The sequence below is a fragment of the Equus asinus genome, chromosome 10, assembly GCF_041296235.1.
Source record: "Equus asinus isolate D_3611 breed Donkey chromosome 10, EquAss-T2T_v2, whole genome shotgun sequence".
In the NCBI taxonomy this organism is placed as follows: Eukaryota; Metazoa; Chordata; class Mammalia; order Perissodactyla; family Equidae; genus Equus; species Equus asinus.
The window spans coordinates 13,556,241-13,577,816 of record NC_091799.1 but is presented as its reverse complement, the minus strand read 5'-3'; the positions used below and the strand labels follow the sequence as shown (position 1 = coordinate 13,577,816).

Sequence of the window (21,576 nt, the reverse complement as noted above, 5' to 3'; positions counted from 1 at the left end):
AGATCATACACCATGATCAAGTGAGATTTATTCCAGGGATTCAGGGAGGGTTTAAGATCCACAAATCAATCAATGTGAAATCCCACATTAACAGAATGAAGAATAAAAATCACATGATCATCTCAATAGAGGCAGAGACACCATTTTCAAGATACAACATCCATTTATGATAAAAACTCTGAATAAAATGGGTATAGAAGGAAAGTCCCTCAACATGATAAAGACCACATATGACAAACCCACGGCCAACATCATACTCAATAGAGAAAAACTGAAATCTACCCCTCTGAGAACAGAAACCAGACAAGGATGCTCACTTTTACCACTCTTATTTAACATAGTATTGGAAGTCCTAGCCAGAGCAATCAGGCAAGAAAAAGAAATAAAAGGGATCCAAATTGGAAAGGAAGAAGTGAAACTGTCACTATTTGCAGATGACATGACTTTATATAGAGAAAACCCTAAAGAATCCACCAAAATATTTTAGAAATAGTAAATGAATACAGTAAAGTTGCAGGATACAAAATCAACATACAAAAATCAGTTGGGTTTCTATATACTAAGAATGAAGCAGCAGAAAGAGAAATTAAGAATAAAATCCCATTTACAATTGCAACAAAAAGAATAAAATGCTTAGGAATAAATTCAACCAAAGAAGTGAAAGACCTGTACACTGAAAACTATAAAATATTGTTGAAAGAAATTGAAGAAGACACAAAGAAATGGAAAGATATTTCGTGCTCTTGGCTTGGAAGAATTAACATAGCTAAAATGTCCATAGTTCCTAAAGCAATCTACAGATTCATTGCAATCCCTATCAAAGTTCCAATGACATCTTTCACAGAAATAGAACAAAGAATCCTAAAATTTCTATTGGAACAACAAAAGACCCTGAATAGCCAGAGGAGTCCTGAGAAAAAAGAACGAACTATTTAACATGGTACTGGATGGGTCCTAGCCAGAGCAATCAGGCAAAAAGAACAAAGCAAAAGAAAGAAAAGGCATCCAAATCGGAAAGGAAGAAATAAAAAAATTGTCTTTGTTTGCAGATGAGGTGATTTTATAGAGAAAAAATGCTAAAGACTGCACCATAAAACAGTCAGAGCTAATCAGCAAATTCAGTTAAGTTGCAGGATACAAAATCAACATACAAAAATCAGCAGTGTTTCTGCACACTAACAATGAATCAGCCAGCCCTGGTGGGCTAGTGGTTAAGATTCGATGCTCTCACCTCCACAGCCCGGGGCCGTTTCCTGGTCAGAGACCCACACCACCTGTCTGTTGGCTGTCGTACTGTGGCAGCTGCTTGTTGCTGTGATGCTGAAAGCTATGCCACTGGTATTTCAAATACCAGCAGGGCCACCCATGGTGGACAGGTTTCAGTGGAGCTTCCAGACTAAGACAGACTAGGAAGAAGGACCTGGCCACCTACTTCCAAAAACTGGCGAAAATCCTATAAATAGCAGCAGAGCATTATCTGATATAGCCCAGAAGCTTAGAGGATAGTGCAAAAAGCCTGGGCAGGGTTCCACTCTGCTGTCCAGAGGGTTGCTAGGAGTAGGAATTGACTCGACAGCACTAACAACAAAAATGATGAATTACCTGAGAAAGAAGTTAAGAAGACAATCCCATTTACAATAGCATCAAAGACAATAAAACACATAGGAGTAAATCTAACCAAGGAGGTGAAAAATCTGTACACTGAAAACTGTAAGACATTGATAAGAGCAATTAAAGAAGACACAAATAGAGCCAGCCCTGATGGCATAGTGGTTAAAGTTCGGCACTCTCATGGCTTCAGCAGCCAGGGTTCATTTCCCAGTTGCAAACCACGCCACCATCTGTCAGTTGCCGTGCTGTGGCAGCAGCTCTCGTAGAAGAACCAGAGGGACTTACAACTAGGATATACAGCCATGCCCTGGGGCTTTGGGGAGGAAAGAAAAAGATGCAAATAAATGGAAAGATATCTTGTGTTCATGGATTGGAAGAATTAATATTGTTAAAATGTCCATACTACCCGAAACCATCTATGGATTCAATGCAATCCCTATCAAAATTCCAATGGCATTTTTTACAGAAATAGAAAAAAACAACCCTAAAATTTGTTTGGACACAAAAGACCCCAAATAGCAAAAGCAATCCTGAGAAAGAAGAACAAAGCTGGAGGCATCACACTTCCTGATTTCAAACTATACTACAAAGCTACAGTAATCAGAAGAGTATGGTACTGGCATAAAAACAGACATGTAGACCAATGGAATTGAGAGCCCAGAAGTAAACCCACGCATATACAATCAACTAGTATTTGATAAGGGAGCCAAGAAGACTCGATGGAGGAAAGACAGTCTCTTCAATAAAGCGTTCTGGGAAAACTGGATATTCACATGTAAAAGAATGAAACTAGACCCCTATCCTACACCATTCACAAAAATTAACTCAAAATGGATTAAAGACTCAAATGTGAGACCTGAAACCATAAAACTCCTAGTAGAAAACACAGGGAAAAAACCTCTTGACTTGGGTCTTGGCAATGACACCACAAGCACAGGCAACAAAAGCAAAAATCAATCAGTGTGACTATGTCAAACTAAAAGCTTCTACACAGCAAAAGAAACCATCAACACGGCTAGCCCGCTGGCATAGTGGTTAAGTTTGCGTGTTCTGCTTCAGCAGCCCCGGGTTCACGGGTCGGATCCTGGGTGCAGACCTACACACCACTCATCAAGCCATGCTGTGGTGGCACCCGCATACAAAAAATGGAGGAAAATTGGCACAGGCATCAGCTCAGGGTCAATTTTCCTCACGCACACACACACACACACAAAAGAAACCATCAACAAAATGAAAAGGCAGAATGAGAGAAAATATTTGCAAACTGCTTGCCTGATAAGAGGTTAATATCTAAAATATATAAAGAACTTACGCAACTCAACAGTGAAAAAGCCCAAATAATTCAGTTTCAAAACGGGGAAAGGACCTGAATAGGCATTTTTCCAAAGAAGATATTCAAACCGCCAACGGGAACATGAAAAGGTGCTCAGCATCACTAATCATCAGAGAAAAGCAAATCGAGACCACAAGGAGATGTCTCCTCACACCTGTTAGAATGGCTATTACCCAAAAGTTAAGAGATGGAAAGTCCTGGCGAGGACGTGGAGAAAAGGAACTCCTAGGCACCGTTAGTGGGAATGTAAACTGGTGCAGCCACTACGGAAAACAGTAGGGAGGCTCCTCAAAATATTGACAACAGTATTACCATACGATACAGCAATCCCACTTCTGGGCATATATCCAAAGGACAGGAAATCACTCTCTTGAAGAGACAGCCGCACTCCCATGTTCACTGCAGCATTACTCACAATAGCCAAGACATGGAAACAACCTAAATGTCCACTGCCAGATGAGTGAATAAAGAAAATGTGACATATATTTATATAGTGTATGATATTATTCAGCCACAAAAAAGAAGGAAACTCTGCCATTTGCAGCAACATGGATGACCAGGAGGACATTATGCAAAGTGAAATAGGTCAGACAGAAAGACAAATACTGTCTGATCTCACTTACATGTGGACTCTAAAAACGTCAGATTCAGGGGAACAGAGTAGAACGGGGGCTACCCAAGGTGGAGGGTGGGAGGGGAAGTGGGTGAAGGTGGACAAAAGGTACAAACTTCCAGTGACAAGACAAATAAGCCCTGGGGATGAAATGTGCAGCATGGCGATGATCAAAGAAAGAGATAAGAACAAGGCCAGAGGCGACATGATGGTCACCATGACCAGCTCAAGGCTGAACTATGGCCAGGAATAGAAAATTACATTTCACCCTTGACTGTTGCCAGACTGCCAGAGAACAGTGAAATTTTCCCTGCGGTTATGGCATTTGGAAAGCCCTGGGCCCAAGATACACTATAACTGGAGAAAAGTTCAACCAATCAGAAACTGGACTCAGCAGCCTTGGAAACCCGGTGGGTTTTGCCTTTATAAGCCCAGCCACCCCAAGACCCGAGAGGGGCTCACCAATCAACTTATGAGCCTGGTTTGCAAACCTTTGATAAAGCCTCTCTTTCCACATTTTATCTTTGCTCATGGACAGCGACTCTAGTTAACAGTACTGTATTGTATATTTGAAAGTTGCTAAGAGTAGATCTTAAAAGTTCTCATCACAAGAAAAAAATCTGTAACTATGGGACATGATAGATATTAACTAAACGTGTTGGGCTAATCGTTGCATAATATATACATATGTCAAACCATTATGTTATACCCTTTAAACTTATACAATGTTTCATGTCAATTATATCTCAATAAAACTGAGGAGAAAATGAGAAAAAAAAATAACAATGTTAATGGTGGACTCTCAGTGGTGGGCAGGCACGCATTCACTGTAAAATTCTTGCAACTTTGCTGCTCGTTTGAGAAGTTCCCTGATCAAACATTATTGTAATGGCGCCACCTTAGGCAACTTTCAAAGAATGCTTAGCTCCAGCGCAGAATGAAGCATCTATGGAGTAAAACAGCGGGCAGCCCTTCAAAAGAATGAGGAAGGCCCGCATGCGCCAACGTGCAAAGGTGTCCAAGACACACAGTGGGAAACGGATGGTAAAATTCGAACCAGTTTTCGAAACAAACAAGCAAGACCCCAAGCCAGAAATGCAACTTGGAAATTCAGAGCCGGCTTTGCCACATAGTATACTTTCTTCGGCTAACTAAGAAACTAAGCCTCAGCTGGCCTCCCTGGGTAACAGATTGGGGTACCAGGGCACCCACGCCTGGGCCCTGCTGGGGTTAAGCTCCTAGCAGAGCGGCTGGCAAGCGTGAGTGGTCCATGTCAGCAGCACATCTCCAAGAGGTTGATACGGCGACCTCTGGAGCAGATGACTCTGAGCGGTGGGGCTGCTATTTTGAGCAGGGTTCTGCCTAGCGGCCCCCTCAGATCCCACCAAGTTCTCCTACACACAAAGTCACTGAGGCCTCTGCATCACTCCCGACCCCATGAGCCAAACTCTTCATCCTGGAAATGAGAGACCCTGGGTGAGGAGCGCCCCCTACACCACAGGTCGGCTCCCTGGTTTTCCTGGGCAAGCACCCTTGCCCAGCCCAGCTGCCCGGACCTTACTTACTTTTTAATGGCAAACACGGTCAGCCCGATGGTGGTGTTTCTGAATTGCGCGTCCAGGATGGCAGAGTCATAGGTCCCGTCCCAGATGATGGGAGCAAACCAGGGAGTCATGAGGAGCACGTCCACCCTCCTGGAGGGGAGGAAGCACAGTGGGTGAGAGCAGGGCGCAGGGATGCGGGCCACCGAGGGAAGGACTCGTCCAAAGTTGCACAGTCTGTGAGCAGCAGAGCTCGGAGAACACAGGACTCCAGACTCCCAATCCAGTGCTCTTTGCACCATAAGCTCAGCACCCGAGACCCGAACCCCAATTCCTTCACTGCCCTAATTTGTCTCATCTCCAGAGTACCAGGTGTGTGCTGGATCCCATGGGACAGTCCTTCTATGAGGCCTCCCAAGCCCATTTCCAGGGAGGAGCAGAGTCTCAGGGAGAGCGAGAACTAAGCCCTCTCCCAGCACGAGGAGACTTGGCCATCAGAAGAAATATGTATCTGGTCTCTGCCCCCGGTTCCTGACACAGCGCTCCTCAATCCCTTGGGATTTCCTGGGCAATGGGAGCACCTTTTGCTCTAACGAGGAGACTCTGGGTGGCTCCAGGTAGCTCAGGAGGGGGCTGGTCAGCAGAAAGACCAAGCTGTGACTGGAAGCCTGGAGCTTGAGGCCCACGTCCGTTCTCCAGGAGGGGAGAGGGGCTGGAGATTGAGTTAATAACACATTGTGCCAATGCCATGAAGCCTCCATAAAAATCCCTAAGCGACGGGGTTCGGGAGCTTCCGGGTTGAACCCATGCAGGTGCTGGTGGTGGCGCACCTGGAGAGGGCGTGGCGGCTCTGGCCCCTGCCCACACCTGGCCCTATTTAGCTCTTCCTCTGACTGTTCCTGAGCTGTGTCCTTCATCATAAACTGAGCATCTGGTAAATCAACTGTTTTCTTGAGTTCCATGGACTGTTCTAGCAAATTCTCGAACCCGAGGCAGGGTCAGTGGGAAGCCGTAGTTTACAGCCAGTCGGTCAGAAGCACAGGGGACAACCCGGCCTTGTGACTGGCGTCTGAGGTGGGGGCTGTCTGTGGGACGGAGGCCCTCGCCCCAGGGTCTGTGCTAACTGCGGGCGGTGTCAGCACTGCTCAGTGGGGAAACCCACACGTTTGCTGTGAGCAGAGGAAATGAGACAAAGCTGGGTTTGAAGCCCCCTCCCATCTCAGGGCCCTGCCCCCTGCAGCCCCTCGATCTTCTCTGGGCTGTGTCTCTGTTCCTCTGCACCCCCTGACTCTCCCTCTAGCCCGCACAGGGTCCTCTCACTCCCGCCATTCTGATTTCACGGTGCTCACGCGTTCATGGGTCCTCGTGGCATCATGCCACCAGGATCCACCAAAAAACTCGTGCCAACTTGTCCCGCCACATCAGTGCTGTCCAACAGAAACATATGTAATCTAAAATTTTCTAGTGGCCACAGAAAAGCAGAAGGAACCAGGTGAAATGACAGTTACTTTGGTATATTTTGTTTAACTCACTATATCCAAAATATTATCAGTTCAATATGTAATCTCAATTAAAAATGAGGTATCTTACTTTTTTCGAGATATATTTCATTTTGCGTACTAAGTGCTTGAAATCCAGTGTGTATTTCACACTGACAGCACATCTCATTCCAGATCGGCCACATGTCAAGCGTTCATCACCCCACGTGGCTGGTGGCTCTAGAAACTCAAGCAGATGTGGGTGTTGGGCCTAGAAATGGCATTTCCAGCTCTCCTGGCAGGGAGGTGACATGACATGACAGAAGCCGTGGGGCTGTCGAGTCCGCGGGCCTGGGCTCACATCCCGACCTGCCCCTCACTGGTGGCAGGGCCTCAGGCAATCTCCTTCACTTCTCTCAGCCTCAGTTTCCCTGCTGGTCAAGCCAGGGCTGGTCAAAGTGGTCTCTGGGACACCTTGCTGTGCTGAAACTCTCGGGTCTGGTGCCCCTTGTTCAGGCAGTGGCAGCTGGAGGGTGGGCTCGGGCTAAGGAGGCCTGGATTTGGGGACAGGCATTTGCATGTGGAGACTGGCTTGGAACCGTTGTCTCTCTGGCATTGACACCTGTGGAAAGACCTCAGGGATGACTCGGCCCGGATCCCCGTCCTCCTTCCCCGTGAAGACACGAGAAGAGGGTCAGGGCCTGGTGTGCACACCCACACGGCTCCCGACCCCCAAGAACTGGAGGCCCCTCCCTTGCTCCCTCAACTTGTGCCAAACCCATTCAAAACCAACCGGCCTCCTACAGCCATGAAAGGGAGAAGAGAAAAAAGGGAAAGGAAGACTGGAGCCAGCAGGAGCGAGAGAAAGGAAAGCACGAGGTTCTCGGTGACAGGGACCCACTGGCCACGGCAGGAAGTCCCCTACTTACGTGGGCTGGAGGACATGGGCCTTGGGGTAGAGCATCCTGCGGAAGACGAGCACAGTGAGAAATGAGGCTCCCGTGCAGAGAACCTGGGACGGGTTAGTCCACGCCCCTCGGCTACAAGCTGCCGTCCCCCTGCCCCGGGTGCCAGCTCGGCCAGGATCCCTCCCTCCTTCCTTCAGGAAGCCCTTTGTTCACTCACCAGACCAATCCCCAGCCAGCACACCCACCCAGCCCCAAGGATGCCATGTGCTTTCCCAGGGATAAACTGTTGGGCTGAAATACGCAGAAAGGAAACGGGGGTCTTCTCTAACTGTTTTGTGATAACTGCTGAGGTTACAGACCCATGCACGGCTCTTTCTTCGCTCCTTGTGCCTTGTAAGTCCTTCTTGTGGTCTAACCCATGATGACTAAGGTCCCCATGTCCTGCTTTTATTCAGGGGGTGGGAAGCACAAGGGCTGGCGCACACCCGCCCCGTCCAACCCCTAAGTTGGGCCAGATCCACCTCGCCGCCTAACCCCTCCCACGGTGCAGCCTCCTGTGTGCTCCACGCCCTCCCCGGCCTCAGTCCAGATTTCAACTGAGCTGAGCTCTGGGTAGTGGGGCTGAGTCGGCCTCAGGTAAGACATGTGAGCGGGTGCAGCCACGAGGCCTCAGGTCAACTGGAACCCACCGGTGGCTTCCACCCTCTAATGCCTCCTCATTGCCCTCCTCTCTCCGCCCCCTCGCCTCTTCCCTCGGACCCTGGAAGAGGGGGTGAGGCAGGGAATGGAGGGGGAACAGGTGTTGACTTGCTTGGCAATATGCACAGAAGCAGCCCGAAGATGTGGTCTCCATACCTGGGCACTCTTGGCACTCGGCAGGTGTCTGGGCAGCAGTCCCCTTTGCTGAGGGAGGAAAGCAGAGGGCTCAGAGCTGGGCATGGTACTGGGAGGAGCCTGCTGTGCTGGACCGGCCAGGCTTCCCCAGGGGTCAGGGGTGTGAAGCAGGGCAAAGATACCGTGCACACACTGACCGTGTCTGGGAGCTTGTGGTGCACAGCTCTGCCCAAGGGGCATGCCACACCAGAGGGTGACAAACTGGCCTGGGGAGAGCCCCTCTCTGGGGTGGGGGAGGAGCCAAGTCCAGAAAGCAGGAGCCCTGGCCACCCAGGTTGGCCCTGGAATCCCAAGGGAAACTCTGTCAATGCCTCCCTGGGCCTCTCACCCCCGGGAGCCCAGCCCCTGCCGGGACCCCTTTGTCTCCAGCAGCACATGCCACAGTTATCCTGCCCATATCTGAGTCACTTCATGAAAAGGTAGCACCTTTTCTTTTTCTTTTTAAGATTGGCACCTGAGTTAACATCTGTTGCCAATCGTTTTTCTCCTCCTCCTCCTCCCCCCCGCCTCCTTCCCCTCCCTCTCCTCCTCTCCAAAGCCCCCCAGTAGGCAGTGTATATTCTAGTTGCAAGTCCTTCTAGTTCTGTGATGCGGGACGCCACCTCAGCATGGCCTGACGAGCGGTGCTAGCCTTGCATCCCGCAGCTGCTCACTGCCCCAACCAGGCACAGGCAAGCTCCCCTGACGGAGGGGAGGAGGGCAGGCCCCTGGACGAAGCCTGGTGGGGCCATCCCCAGCCTGAAGACCAAGCAAAAGCTCCCACCACCGGGCCAGGCTCAGAAATGCCAACTTGTGTGGGTGAAAAGAAGAAAATGCAAGTCCTTACCTCAGTGGCGGGCTCTCCCGTTTGCCCTGCAGGTCGTGGGCCTCACAGCTGCTGGGAGAAAGTCGTGTCAGCTCAGCGCATTCACCCACTATCCGTCTGTCCAACAAGCATTTGCTGCCCCCTTGAGCGCTGGACAGAGGGAGGAGCGCCGCAGGGAGGGTGCGGCTCTAAGCGCCCTGCCCTGCTGGTCCCTGGCATTACTGACTAGGAGCTCCCTCCCTGCTGTTCGCTGCTCAGCCAGAGAGTGATGGCCCCAGGAGAAATGAGCTCTGAGAGGAAAAATGAGCCTCCACCTGTCTTGTCCTAATGGAGGCAGTGGGCACCCCATCATGGCCGGCCCCATCGAGGCGGCTGAAGGGAACGACTTTACATGGAATCAACCCTGGGTGCTATTTCTGCCCAAACCCCGCCTTTGGGATGCAGCCCTCTGGCTAGTACCTTTACTGTTGTAAACGTGTCATCTCCAACAGAAATTAGGATTCAGTCTTTGCTCTTTTTTTCCCTTCTTCCTCCCCACCCCCAAAGCCCCCAGCACATAGTTGTATCTCCTAGTTGTAGGTCCCTCTGGCTCTGCTGTGTGGGACGCTGCCTCACCTTGGCCTGATGAGCGGTGCCATGTCCGTGCCCAGGATCCAAACCAGAGAAACCCTGGGCCACCGAAGCGGAGCACGTGAACTTAACCACTAGGCCATGGGGCCAGCCCCCTTTGTCCTTTTTTAGGGTTTGAGAAAACACGGTAGAGAATGGACCCCAGGAGCCACACTGGGAACCGAGTGTCTCTTTGGTTATAATGACCTCCAATTCAATACATACTTGTGTTTCTATTTCTGTTCTAGATCTTTCCAGAAGGAACCACCTTGATTCCAAAGGCTCCTCCATTACCTTTGAGACACTTCTCTCTGCCTCCATCTGGGAATCCAGTTGAAAACATTGCTGGGGGGACAAAAAGAACACCATGAGGCTGAGTCCTCACTGGGCTGGGGAGAACGGACGGTTTTGAGGCTGAGACTTCAACAGACTTTTTGGTCGCTGGATCCTGAGAAAAGAGAGGCGGGGCCCAAGCAGAGCCAGCAGGACATCTAACTCTGGTAGAAGGAGAGAACGGGGTGCCCAAGCAGACCCCTGCTACCCAGCCCCCTCCACGACCTGATATCTCAACTATTTTAACACAATCTCGTTACATAACAAGAGCTTGTACGTGCCCGTGGCCTTCCTCTGTGGACCGGGATGCTGCATGACGAGTAGCCCAGGGCTTGTTTCCAGATGCAATTCCAGACTCCCTGAATCCAGCCCCGAGCAGCTGGGAGGCGTGTGTGGGTGGAAATCTCTACTTTCAACAATTTCCCCAGGCGACCTGTGTACACTCTGGTGCACGCCATGCCTCCTTTCTGTTTTATAACAACCCTGCCATACGGAATACTAGAATTCAAACAGCCGTCAGGGCCTTGAGGCCCCTGGAACCCGGCGGCTCTCTGGTGAAGCGTTAGAGAGAAGAGGGAATCGCAGCCTTTGTGGCAACCCCAGTGCTCGGCTGAGGAGAGGGCTCCCAGAGACCCCGTCCCCGCATTGGGACACAGCAGGGGCTGGAATCCCCCTCTCAGCTTGGCTCGCTGGCCTGCCCTCCCCTGACCTGCCCTGAGGGCCCCCATCCAAGCACTGCTGGTCCCAGGATATGCACCCCCTCCTTCACGAAGGGGCTCCGTCTCCCTGTGAAGTGACCCCTCCCTGTGCTGTAGGCTTCTTGGGTGGGATTTGGGTTATAGTGACTAAGAGTGTCACCACCTCACCTCTCTCCTCCAAACTGTTACCTTGGGGGTAGGGACAGTGTCTGAATCACCTGGGCATCCCAGGACCCCAGGCTGAGGCCCAACAGGTGTGCAAACAGTGAACACGTGAGCAAGTGAGGGAGTGAATGAATGAAGCCAGCTGAGCTGACGATGCAAGCCGAGAAGGGGCGCTCTCCATCAGGACCCCTGGGAAGAACGCGGAGGCTACATCCCCAACACATCCCCAGCCCGACCTGGCCCACCTCCTCGTGCGCTCTTCTGCTCTCAGACAGCAGCAGCCCCCCGTGTGGATACCTCACGTTCTTTATTTCCAGCCAGACCGCTCGTGGGTGCCATCTGCACCTGGACGTCTGCAGGTTCCTCGAGCTCAATTGTCTGAAACAAGCTTCTCTGTACTCCCCCTCCCCGACTTGACCCTCCTCTATACACTGTCTCTCTTGGTGACACGACTACCCACCAAGCGCTAGAGCCTGGGGATGCATGACACTCACGCTACACTCACCTGCATGCAATGAAGAGGGCGCTGGGGTTCAAATGGGCAGTGAAAAGGCACACAGCTCTGAAAGCTGACGACCACGTGAACGTGCCTTCTTTGGTCTGAGCTCTACCTGTAAACACTCAGCACCATTGCAAAGTGGAGGCTGGGGACAAGTTCACCTTCTGTGGAACCAGAGCTGGCATACTGCAAAGGTATCCACTGGGTGCTATCTTTGTAAGGAGTGCAATTTTACAACTACCAAGTTTGTTTTAAAACATAACCTAGGGGAATGCGATGCGGTCAAAAGGTGTCATCGTCTTCCATACATGTCGCTGAAGTTTGATGTGGGCTCCATGTGTTGATGTAATTGGTGTTTCCAAAAGGCTATAAACTGCCTTCTGAAGCCCTCCAAACCACAGTCATGTTTATCCACACACCCGGGGGCGAACCCAGCGCCTAGAAACGCCCGTAAATCATCGGGGAGCAGAGCAAATGCTGGCTGGGAACCTTGTCTCAGCCCCATCCCCGTCAAGGGACAGGACTTGAGGCTAGGAATTCTGCAAAATGAGGAGGACAGTCCTGGTCACTCCTTCTCTGGGATCGTCATTGTGAGCCAAAAACCCAACCAGGCTCATCAAGTAAAGTCAAACAAGTCATAAATCCCAACCAGCCGTCAGGAGCCCCACCGTTCCCATCCCCCTTACCTGTAGAAGCCAAAACTTGCAATGAAGAGCAGGATCAGGAACAGCCAGGACTTGCTGCTCTTTCCCCAGAAGTCTGCAGAGAGGAAGCCTGGTTACTCAGGGCTGGGGTACCTGATCTCTGGCTCACCTCGTCGAGGCCAAAATTGGGCCCTGGCCACGGATGGCCTCATGTCGGCTCCAGCCGAAAGCCCTTTTCCTCTTTCGTGCTGGCAGGGAAAGTGGGTTATACCTCTGCTGGAGGCATAATGCCACTGAGCCTCGCTTTGCAGCCCCTGGGCGCCTGCCCTGGTGCCCCTACTTGTTGACAAGCCCCCGGGGGCCAGATCCACTCTGTCCACTCCTAAGGTTGGGGTGCGGTGGCTGGTGGCAATAAACTGACTAGGAAAGTGTGGATGATGAGACAGCTAAGGACTGTGAAAGACAGACGTGCGCCAATCCAGCCTCACCGAGGGGATTCTAAGCCCATGGCTACACCCGCAGCCCTAAGGCTGTAGGAGCTCACAGCAGCGTCACACGCAACAGCAACGCAAAGGCCTGGGAGATAACTGCGGGGACTCGACACTTCCAGGAAAAGCGTGCGTTTGGAGGAAATTGTATGCATTGGTTAAATCTTCCTGAAGGCTGTGGGTTTAGCAAGCCCCACCACTGATGAAGGGCCCCCACCCCCCGTGACCCCACCGCCGGGTCTGATGAGGCCTGAGTCCAATGCCGTCAGACTCTTGCTGATCACAAATGTGTTGGGGTCCCAAGTGCTGGACTGAGAAAACCATGCACACCTGGTGCCACCCAGAAACTCCTCCCGAAGAATTTCACTTGGCCTAAGATAGATAACTGTTTCCCTCGACTGGGTAGGAAAATGGAAAACCCAGGGATGTATCCAAAAATAAGAGTAGCTTTGTGTCAATTGGATCTGTTTTTGTCATATTTGAGAGTCTGTTCTGTCCCGAGTCTGGTGTGTCTGAGAGAATCAGGTCGATTAAACTTACAGCCACAGTTGAAAACGAATTATGCTGGGTGGGACAAATCCAGATAAAAGCAAGTACTTAATGTACGATCCCATTTATATAATTCTAGAAAATGTGAACTAATCTATAGTGCTAGAAAACACAACAGATTGGCAACAGATGTTAGCTCAGAGCCAATCTTCCTCACCAAAGGAAAATATATATATGTAACTAAAATGAGTCATAGACCAAAATAAAAGAGCTAAAACTATAAAACATTTAGAAGAAAACACAACTCTTATAGCCTTGGATTAGGCAAAGATTTATTACATACAACACCAAAAGCAATATTCACGAAAGAAAAAATTCATAGATTGGACTTGATCAAAATTAATAACTTCTGCTCTTTGAATGATACAGTTAATAGAATGAAAAGAGAGACCAGGCTAGGAAAAAATTATTTCCAAATCACATATCTGATAAAGCAGCTGTATCTGAAAACTCAATTACATGAAAACAAACTCCACCCAACAAAATGTGTGTGTGTGTCTATATATATATATATATGCAGAAGATTTGAACACACACTTCAATGAAAAAGAAATAAATATGGCAAAAAAGTTAATGTAAAATGTCCAACATTGGGGCCGGCCCCATGACTTCGTGGTTAAGTTCATACGCTCCCCTTCCACCGCCTGGGGTTTCACCAGTTTGGATCGTGGGCACAGATGTAGCACTGCTCATCAGGCCCTGCTGAGGCGGCATCCCACACAGCTCAACTAGAAGGACCCACAACTAGAATATACAGCTATGTACTGGGGGGCTTCGGGGAAAAGAAGAAAAACATTATTTTTTGTCCAATGTCATCAGCCATTAGGGAAATGTACGTGAAAATCACAGTCAGATACCATTATGCATCTGTTAGGATTAAAAAGACTGACTATAGCACAAGCAGGCGAGGCCGTGGAACAACCGGAACTCTCACAGGCTTGTGGTGGGAATGGAGAATTGCACAACCGCTTTGAAAACAGTTGGCATTTCTTATCATGACTCAGTCATTCCAGGAGAAGCGGAAGCATGTCCACACAAAGACTTGTACACATATGTTCACAGCAGCTTTATTTTGTCACAGCCAAAACCTGGGAACAACCCAAATGTGCATCGACAGATGAAGAGATGAACAAATTGAGGTGTGTCCTTACGATAGCACAAAGACGCACATTATGGATGCACTCAATGGCACGGAGGAATCTCAAAGTAATTATGCTGAATGGGGCCAGATGAAAAGGAGTAATTACTGTCCAGTTCCTTTTATATGAAATTCTAGAAAATGCAAACTAGTCTGTAGTGACAAAAGCAGACCAACGGTAGCCTTGGATGGCAGGGGTGGGGAGGGTGGGGCTGGACTGCAGAAAGGCAGGAGGAAACTTTGGAGGTGGTGGATATGTTCATTATCTTGATTGTGGCTTCACAGCTGTACACAAATGTTAAAATTTATCTAAAAGCACACTTTAAATATGTGTAGTTTACTGTATGTTAATTATTCCTGAAGCTATTTAAAAAAAAGAAAAAAGGTAGGCAGGCCACCTCGTGGCCAAGTGGTTAGGTTCGTGTGCTCCGCTTCAGTAGCCCGGGTTCCCGGGTTCAGATCCTGGGCGCTGACATGGCACTGCTCATCAAGCCATGCTGAGGCGGCGTCCCACACAGAAGAACTAGAGTGACTTACAAGTAGGATATACACCTATGCAGTGGGGCTTTGGGGAAAAAAGGGAAAAAATGAGGAAGATTGGCAACAGATCTTAGCCCAGGGCCAATGCTCCTCAGAAAAAAAAAAAAACAGACTTAAAAAAAAAACGAGCCACAGTGGGTACCATTTTCCACCATCAGATGGCGATAGTCCCAAGCGCGGGACTACAGGCTCCCCAGCCCAGACTCCACAGGCCGGCTCAGACCGGCATTCTGAGGGCAGAGGCAGGAGTAGGGAGGAGGGGAGGGATATCGTCCCTAAGAAGGTGAAAATGGGCCATGTGGAAAAAATCTTAGATATTAACAGTCTGTGGCCTTCCAAAGCTTAACCTTACCCAACAAAATCTTATTCCTTAGTATTTAGTGATTTGTCTTTAGGGACAATTTAAATTCAGTCTAATTTTTCTCCTTACAGTGCCATAATCAGGGGGTAGGAGGCTGAGAAACACTGCTGTAGGGAGAGGAAAAGGATGGAGCCACATACGAAGGGAGATCTGGCAGTAGCTACCAGAGTCAGACTCACTTAGCATCTGACCTGACAAACCCACTTCTGGGGTCTGTCTACACTGCAGAGTCACCTGCCCACACGTGGAATGACAGAGGGACAAGGTCGTTCACAAAGGCTTTGTTTGTAAGAGAAAAGACTGGAAACAACCCCGGTATTCACCCACAGGGGGCTGATTCACTCAAGGGTGGTGCGTGCAGCACGGGGGTGCTATGCCGCTGTGAAGAAAAGAATGGGGCCGCTCTCAGGACGTACGGGTTACATTTCAAGCGAAGTCCGGAACAGTACAAACAATATACTACCTTTTGCATGAGAAAGGAGGTGAGAGGAGGTATAACTATATTTGCTTCTATTTACAGAATAAGCCTAAAAGTCTGCACAAGCAATGAGCAAACACGGTTATCGCGGGAGCCGGGAGCTGGGGGAGGTCGGCAGGAACCGGGCGGAAGTGACGCTTCTCAGTGTGTAACCTGAAGCATCGTTTTTGTTTTTGAACCATGTAAGTGTACTACCTAGTCAAAATCATAAAATTAAACAAAAATAGAAAGCAACCAGGATAAAACATAGAAAGAGATTTTTAAATCTTGAACGGGGAAAGCCTAAATTTGACAAAAGATCTCGTTTTTAAAGAATTTTTTAAGCCCAAAATGAAGACAAATACATATGACCCAATGAAGATGGAAAATTTTATGTATGGTTAAAAAAAAATGCAAACAAAATGAAAAGAAACAAATGGGAAAAACTATAGGTTTGCAACTTATATCACAGAAAGCCCTAAATTCCTTAATAATGGCTCCTACGATATAAATAAGAGCAACAGTTGAATTTTTTAAAAGGGCCAGGGATAGGAGACTATTCATGCTGAAAGGCATTCAACCTCACTCTAGTAAGAGCAATGCCGATAAAGATCGTCCCGAGACTCCAGTTTTCACCTGTTAGGTGAGCGAGGGGCGCCGGCCGAGGCCTGCGCAGGTAAGGCGTGTGCTGGGCGAGGTGAGCAGGGAGGAGCGGCCGTGATCAGAGCAGGATGCCCACCGAGGAATGCAGCAGTGCTATGTCTGTCCCTCATTCATATTTTTCTTGTGACACTTGCCTTTCGGCTCCCTCCCGTTCTCATCTTCCCTTTAGAGAAAACCTTGGAAAACTCGCCTATACCCACACCCTCCACCCCTTCGCCCGTTCTTTCTTCACCCTCCCTGGCCAGCCTTTCAACTCACTGCCCCACGGGAACTTCTCCTAGCAAAGGCTCTGGGCTCTTGGCAGCCCTGATCTCGTGTTCTCCGTCCTCGTCCCACCTCACCTGGCAGCAGCGGCTGCGCTCTGCTCTTTGGTCTCTTTTCGTGGCCACACCTGCCTGTGCTCTCCCTCCTCCTAACACACGTCGCAGGCACCAGGCATGGTCTCAGACTCTGCTGTGCCACACTCACCGCCTGGGAGGTCCTGCCTGGCATGGAGCATCAGCTGCCGTACCCGTGCTGCTGGCCCCGTCCTGTCTCCAGCCTCCACCTCTCTGTGGACCTCTGGACTTGGAAACCCAACCACTCATGGGCCATCCCCACGGAAGGCCCATCAACCTTATCACGGCCAAACGGGACTCCAGGTCCCCGTCACCACCCCTCAAGTGGGGCTCTCTTCCCGTCTCAAGATAGGGCGCCACTGGGCGTCGGAAGCTCAGAGGCATCTGGGACACTTCCTTTCCCTCCCACCCCAAATCCAGTTCTGCAGCCACCACGTCAGCTCCGCCTGCACCGTGTCCCTGGAGCGGCTGCTGCGGAAACAAGTGCGGCAGTCCCTCACAAAACTGAACAGAGAGTTACCATCCGACGCGGCAAGTCTGCATCTGGCTGTACACCCCAAAGAGGTAAAAGCAGAGGCTCCAGGGCCGGCCCGTGGCCGAGTGCTTAGGCTCACGCGTTCCGCTTCTGCGGCCCAGGGTTTGGCCGGTTCAGATCCTGGGCGCGGACATGGCCCCGCTCATCAGGCCATGCTGAGGCGGTGTCCCTCATAGCACAACCGGAGGCACTCACAACTAGAATACAGAACTATACGGTGGGGGGCTTTAAGGAGAAGAAGAAGGAGTGGGGGAAAGAAGATTGGCAGCAGATGTTAGCTCAGGTGCCAATCATTTAAAAAGAAAGAGAGACTCGGATATATGTACACCTGTGTTCACAGCAGTATCATTCGCAAGAGCCAAAAACTGGAAGCAACCCAAGTGTCCACTGATGGATGAATGGATAAAGAAAATGCAGCACGTACATACACTGGAATGTTACTCAGCCTTAAAAAAGAAGGAACATCTGACACGTGCTGCAACACAGATGCACTTAAGGACATTAGGCCAAGTGACATACGCCCGTCACAGAAGGACACATCCTGTAGCATTCTACTTATCTGAGGTCCCAGGAGGCGTCAACCCACAGAGACAGGAAGGGGGATGGTGGTGCCAGGGGCTGGAGAGGGGACGGGGTGAGTGTTCAGTGGGGACGGAGCTTCAGTTTGGGAAGATGAGAAAGTCCTGGAGACCGATGGTGGGGGTAGCTGCACCACAATGAGAATGTGCTTAATGCCGCTGGACTGTGCACTCGAAAACGGTAATTTTTTTGTTATGTATATTTTACCAGAATAATAATTAAAAAAAAAAGATGGGCAGACAAATGGGAAAGGCCTGGAGGCTCACGTCCTGTTCCTGGTGGTGCTCACTGGCCTGAGCTGGCAGATGGGAACACAGGCTGAAGGCGGGTCCTGTCCAACAAGGCGGCTTCCTGACCGCTGGGTGCCCTCCTGGTTCACACCTCCACCATGCAGGGCAGCCGGTGTCGGAAGGCAGCCTTCCCCTGACCTGCCGGGCGGGGTGCTGAGAGCTGGGCTATTGTGTGTCCGTTGACTATGCCCCACTCTTTGTCTGCTTGTAAGTTTCTGCCACCCTGCCCAGTATCCACCCTGCCCGGTATCCACCCTGCCCGGGGGCTCAGGTCGTGTGTTCTCACATTTCTCTTGCCCCCTTTCTGGACAGTGCCTGGCACACTGCAGGAGCTCAGTGGATAGCTGTGTATCGAATCCTCTTGGCCCATGTTTTGTAGATCAGGGCAGGTGGCGGGGGGGTGGTCTGAGTTCTGGAACTTTCCTGCTGACTTTTTGAGCTCCCCACTTCTCGTCCACTTTTTAAACAGAGCAGGCTGTTTGGGTTGTGGATGTGCAAGGAGCTCAGCATGCAAAATGTGTAGGGCAAGCACACCCTAGACTGCAAAGCCAGCCCAGGAAGGGAGGGAGTGCTGAGGTGGGCTGGACCAGGGGGCAGCAGGCCAGACACAGAGAAAGGCAAGAGAGGCAGGAGGGCAGGGTCAGGGAAGGGACCGTGGACAACAGCAGCAGCAGGAACCACCCGGAGCTGGAGGACCCAGGGAGTGTAGGTGGAGCAGAGGCCATCCCCAGAGAGAGGGGGCTGGAAGGCCAGGCCAGGCCTTGGGGAGTGGTCTGGAGGCAGGGCAGAAAATGGCACCAAAGCGATGTTGGACGGTGAGATGAGAGGGTTCAGGGGTTGTTCCGGGCTGGGTCAGGAAGGAGGTTTCTAGGGCTGCACTCTCGTGGCAGCTCCTAAAGGCTGCTCTGCACAGGGAAAAGCACACCCAGCTGTGCTCCTGGGCTGCTGCTAACAGATGAGGTCAAAAGAACAGAGAACATCTTATTAGCCGCCAATCAAGGCAGCAATTTAAAACAACAAGTTTTTCTGTTTGTATCAAAGAGCCAAGGGGCTCAGGCATTCCCTATGGCTCCCTGAATTTTTTCCCTGAAAACCTCTGCTTGCTGCCAGGGGAGGGGGAGGGCACAAGGGACTTTGTAAAGGAGAGCACAGGTGGAGTCCTTGCACCGCGGGTTACCACAGCTCCACGGAAGGAACAGTTCTGCCCCAGGTCATGGAGAGTTCACGGCAAGGTTAAGACCAAACCCAGGTCCAGGGTGACCCCTGCCTGGTCTGCATGGGACTAAAGTGCTAAAACCAGGACAAGCCTAAGCAACCTGCGATGCATCGGTCACCCTACCAGGTCCCTGACGTTTGGACCAGGGCTGTCACGGCCGGGACTCTCAGAGGGTGCGCTTGGGGGCCGGATGGCTAAGGCCGTGGATTCTGGTCTTGTCTCCTTTGGGGTGCTTGGCATCAGAACCAACACATGCCCCTGGTGGACCCCACCCAATCCTGACTGTCCTCAGAGCCATGGTCACCACATTTCAGGGGACTAGGAAACCCCGAGTCCAGGGGGCACACTCGGGATGCTGTGCCCTCACAGGAGCACAGAACTCTGCTCACTGTTTCTCATGCCTGGTGGGCTGTGGGATTTCGCTGGCTCTGAGAGCTGGTAGACCTTTCCACAAGCCAGCACCCACAGAAGGGCCTCTCTGCTTCGGTCACGAAGAGCAGACTCTGAGACACAGGGATTTAGGCAACCAGTGCAAAAGTGAACAGCAACCACCCAGCGCATCCCTCCCAGCCTGTCTAGCGACAGACTTTCCTCTGGGAGCCCCACTCCAGGGAGCCCAAGCCAGGCCAGTCTGGCTGCCTGCTATCAACAAAAGAGAATTTTGATGAGTTCACGTCACGAAAAGGAGCAGCCACGCCCTCTGGGTCTCTCTTCCAGGGAGACCTGTGCCCTCCTCCGGGCACCCAGTGGCTCCCCCGTGCCGGCTGGCAGACGGAGGCCTGGGTCCTGCACTTCAGGAGATGCAGGCAAACAAGGGCCCCATCCTTACCAGCTGGGTCCCTGGGAGGAGGGGCAGCTGGGTGCGGGGTGGCCCAGGCAGGAACTCTGAGCAGCTGACCAGCAGCTCCCTCTTCTGCTGTGCCCGCTGGAGGCGCTCACTGCGCTGGGCCCTCCTCGGAAAGGGGCACATGAACGCCCCTTCTGTCAGGTTCTGTGGAGTCCAGACACCCAGCACTCCACTTGCTTGCAGAGCTCCAGGCCCCCTCCCGTCCCCTCCCCTCCTCTCTCCCTTCCTCCTCTCTGCCCTCCTACCCCAGCCTCATAGTGTGACCTTGGGACAGCTAGGGCAGGACAGAGGACATCAGGGACCCAGCCCACACTCCAAGAGACTCCTTTCCCTTCAGCTCACTCCCTCCTCCCTCCCTCTCTCCCTGCCCCCAGCAGGTGCCCTGGGTCCCCACTTCCTCCAGGCACTGGCTGTGTCCAAGCTCCTCTGAGGGGCGGCGGACCTGCTCTCTCACAGGCAGGCTTCACGACTGAGGAAATCCCCTCACCAACACCGGCTCTGTCCTTGGGGCCCAGACAAGTCGAGAAAACAGAAGACAGAGGTCCGGAGAGGGACAGGTGCAGGTGCTTCCACACACAGGGGCCCTGGGCAGGAGGGCCAGGCAGTCAGGACACCTCCCCCAAGGGTCTGCCGTCTGCCCTAACACCGCCCTGGCCACATCCTGTCTGTCCTACTTCCCTGGGTGCCATCCCTGCCCAAGACCACCCCACACATGCACGCAAACACGGCTCCCCAGATGCTCTCTGCTCCCACTCTGCCCAGCTGTCTTCACCAAGGCTGGCTCTGGACCCCTGGCTCTGGACCAGCAGGGAAGCCCCAGCCAGATGGTCAGCTGGCCATAGAGGTACCCACAGCCCCATTCCTGGAGCCCTTGCCCCTCCCTGCTCACCTCTGAGCTCCATGGCTTCTCCGAGGACCCACAGGCCAGGTGCCTGGCGGCAGAGGCTGGAGATGGGAGATAGAGGTGAGCTAGGTAGAAGCTAAGCACAGCTCAGACCTCAGACTCAGAGCCAGATCCACCTCAGGAACAATGCCTGGCCTCTGCCTGGGCCCAACCTTACCCTTCCTTTCTGGGGGGGAGGAGTCTTAGACAGTTTCTGATTTGCCTACATCTGGCAGGGCAGGAAGCTAGCTCAATCCCAGGACAGAAACCAGACTTTTCAGCGAGGTGTCTGAGGCCAGCCATCCCAGCTGGCCCCGGGGGCAGCGTTTTAGCCACATGTCAGATCATGGAGGGGCCAGCTGGCTTCCCCCTGCTCTCAGGACCAAGCCCTGCCCCAGTTATGGCCTCAGGCCCTGGGGGATGTGGCCCCTGCCCACCTCTCCAGCTGAGGCTGGCTCCCCCCCCAACCCCCTGCCCACCTCTCCTCGTTTCTCTCTCCAACCTGGGGAGCTGCTGCTCTCACACCACCTGGCACATTGGCCCAGGGACACAACAGCGCAG

General features: G+C 51.6%; 1 protein-coding gene across 4 annotated transcripts in view; it reads right to left on the bottom strand.

Moving 5' to 3' along the window:
* Positions 1-21,165, bottom strand: part of LOC106845296 (histo-blood group ABO system transferase 2-like) — a 33,580-nt gene extending 12,415 nt beyond the window's left edge. For 2 of the 4 annotated variants that reach the window (XM_044778468.2, XM_070518437.1), the window contains exons 1-7: positions 21,022-21,165; positions 12,174-12,246; positions 10,087-10,137; positions 9,205-9,252; positions 8,340-8,387; positions 7,506-7,541; positions 5,123-5,251 (exon numbers count right to left, since the gene is read on the bottom strand). In XM_044778468.2, the coding sequence (XP_044634403.2) occupies positions 5,123-5,251; positions 7,506-7,541; positions 8,340-8,387; positions 9,205-9,252; positions 10,087-10,137; positions 12,174-12,246; positions 21,022-21,034 (398 nt within the window). In that variant the 5' untranslated portion in view covers positions 21,035-21,165. Of the gene's footprint in view, positions 1-5,122; positions 5,252-7,505; positions 7,542-8,339; positions 8,388-9,204; positions 9,256-10,086; positions 10,138-12,173; positions 12,247-21,021 lie in introns of all 4 variants that reach the window. The other 2 variants (XM_070518436.1, XM_070518438.1) reach the window with 1 other exon arrangement.
* Between the last annotated feature and the right edge of the window lie 411 nt (positions 21,166-21,576).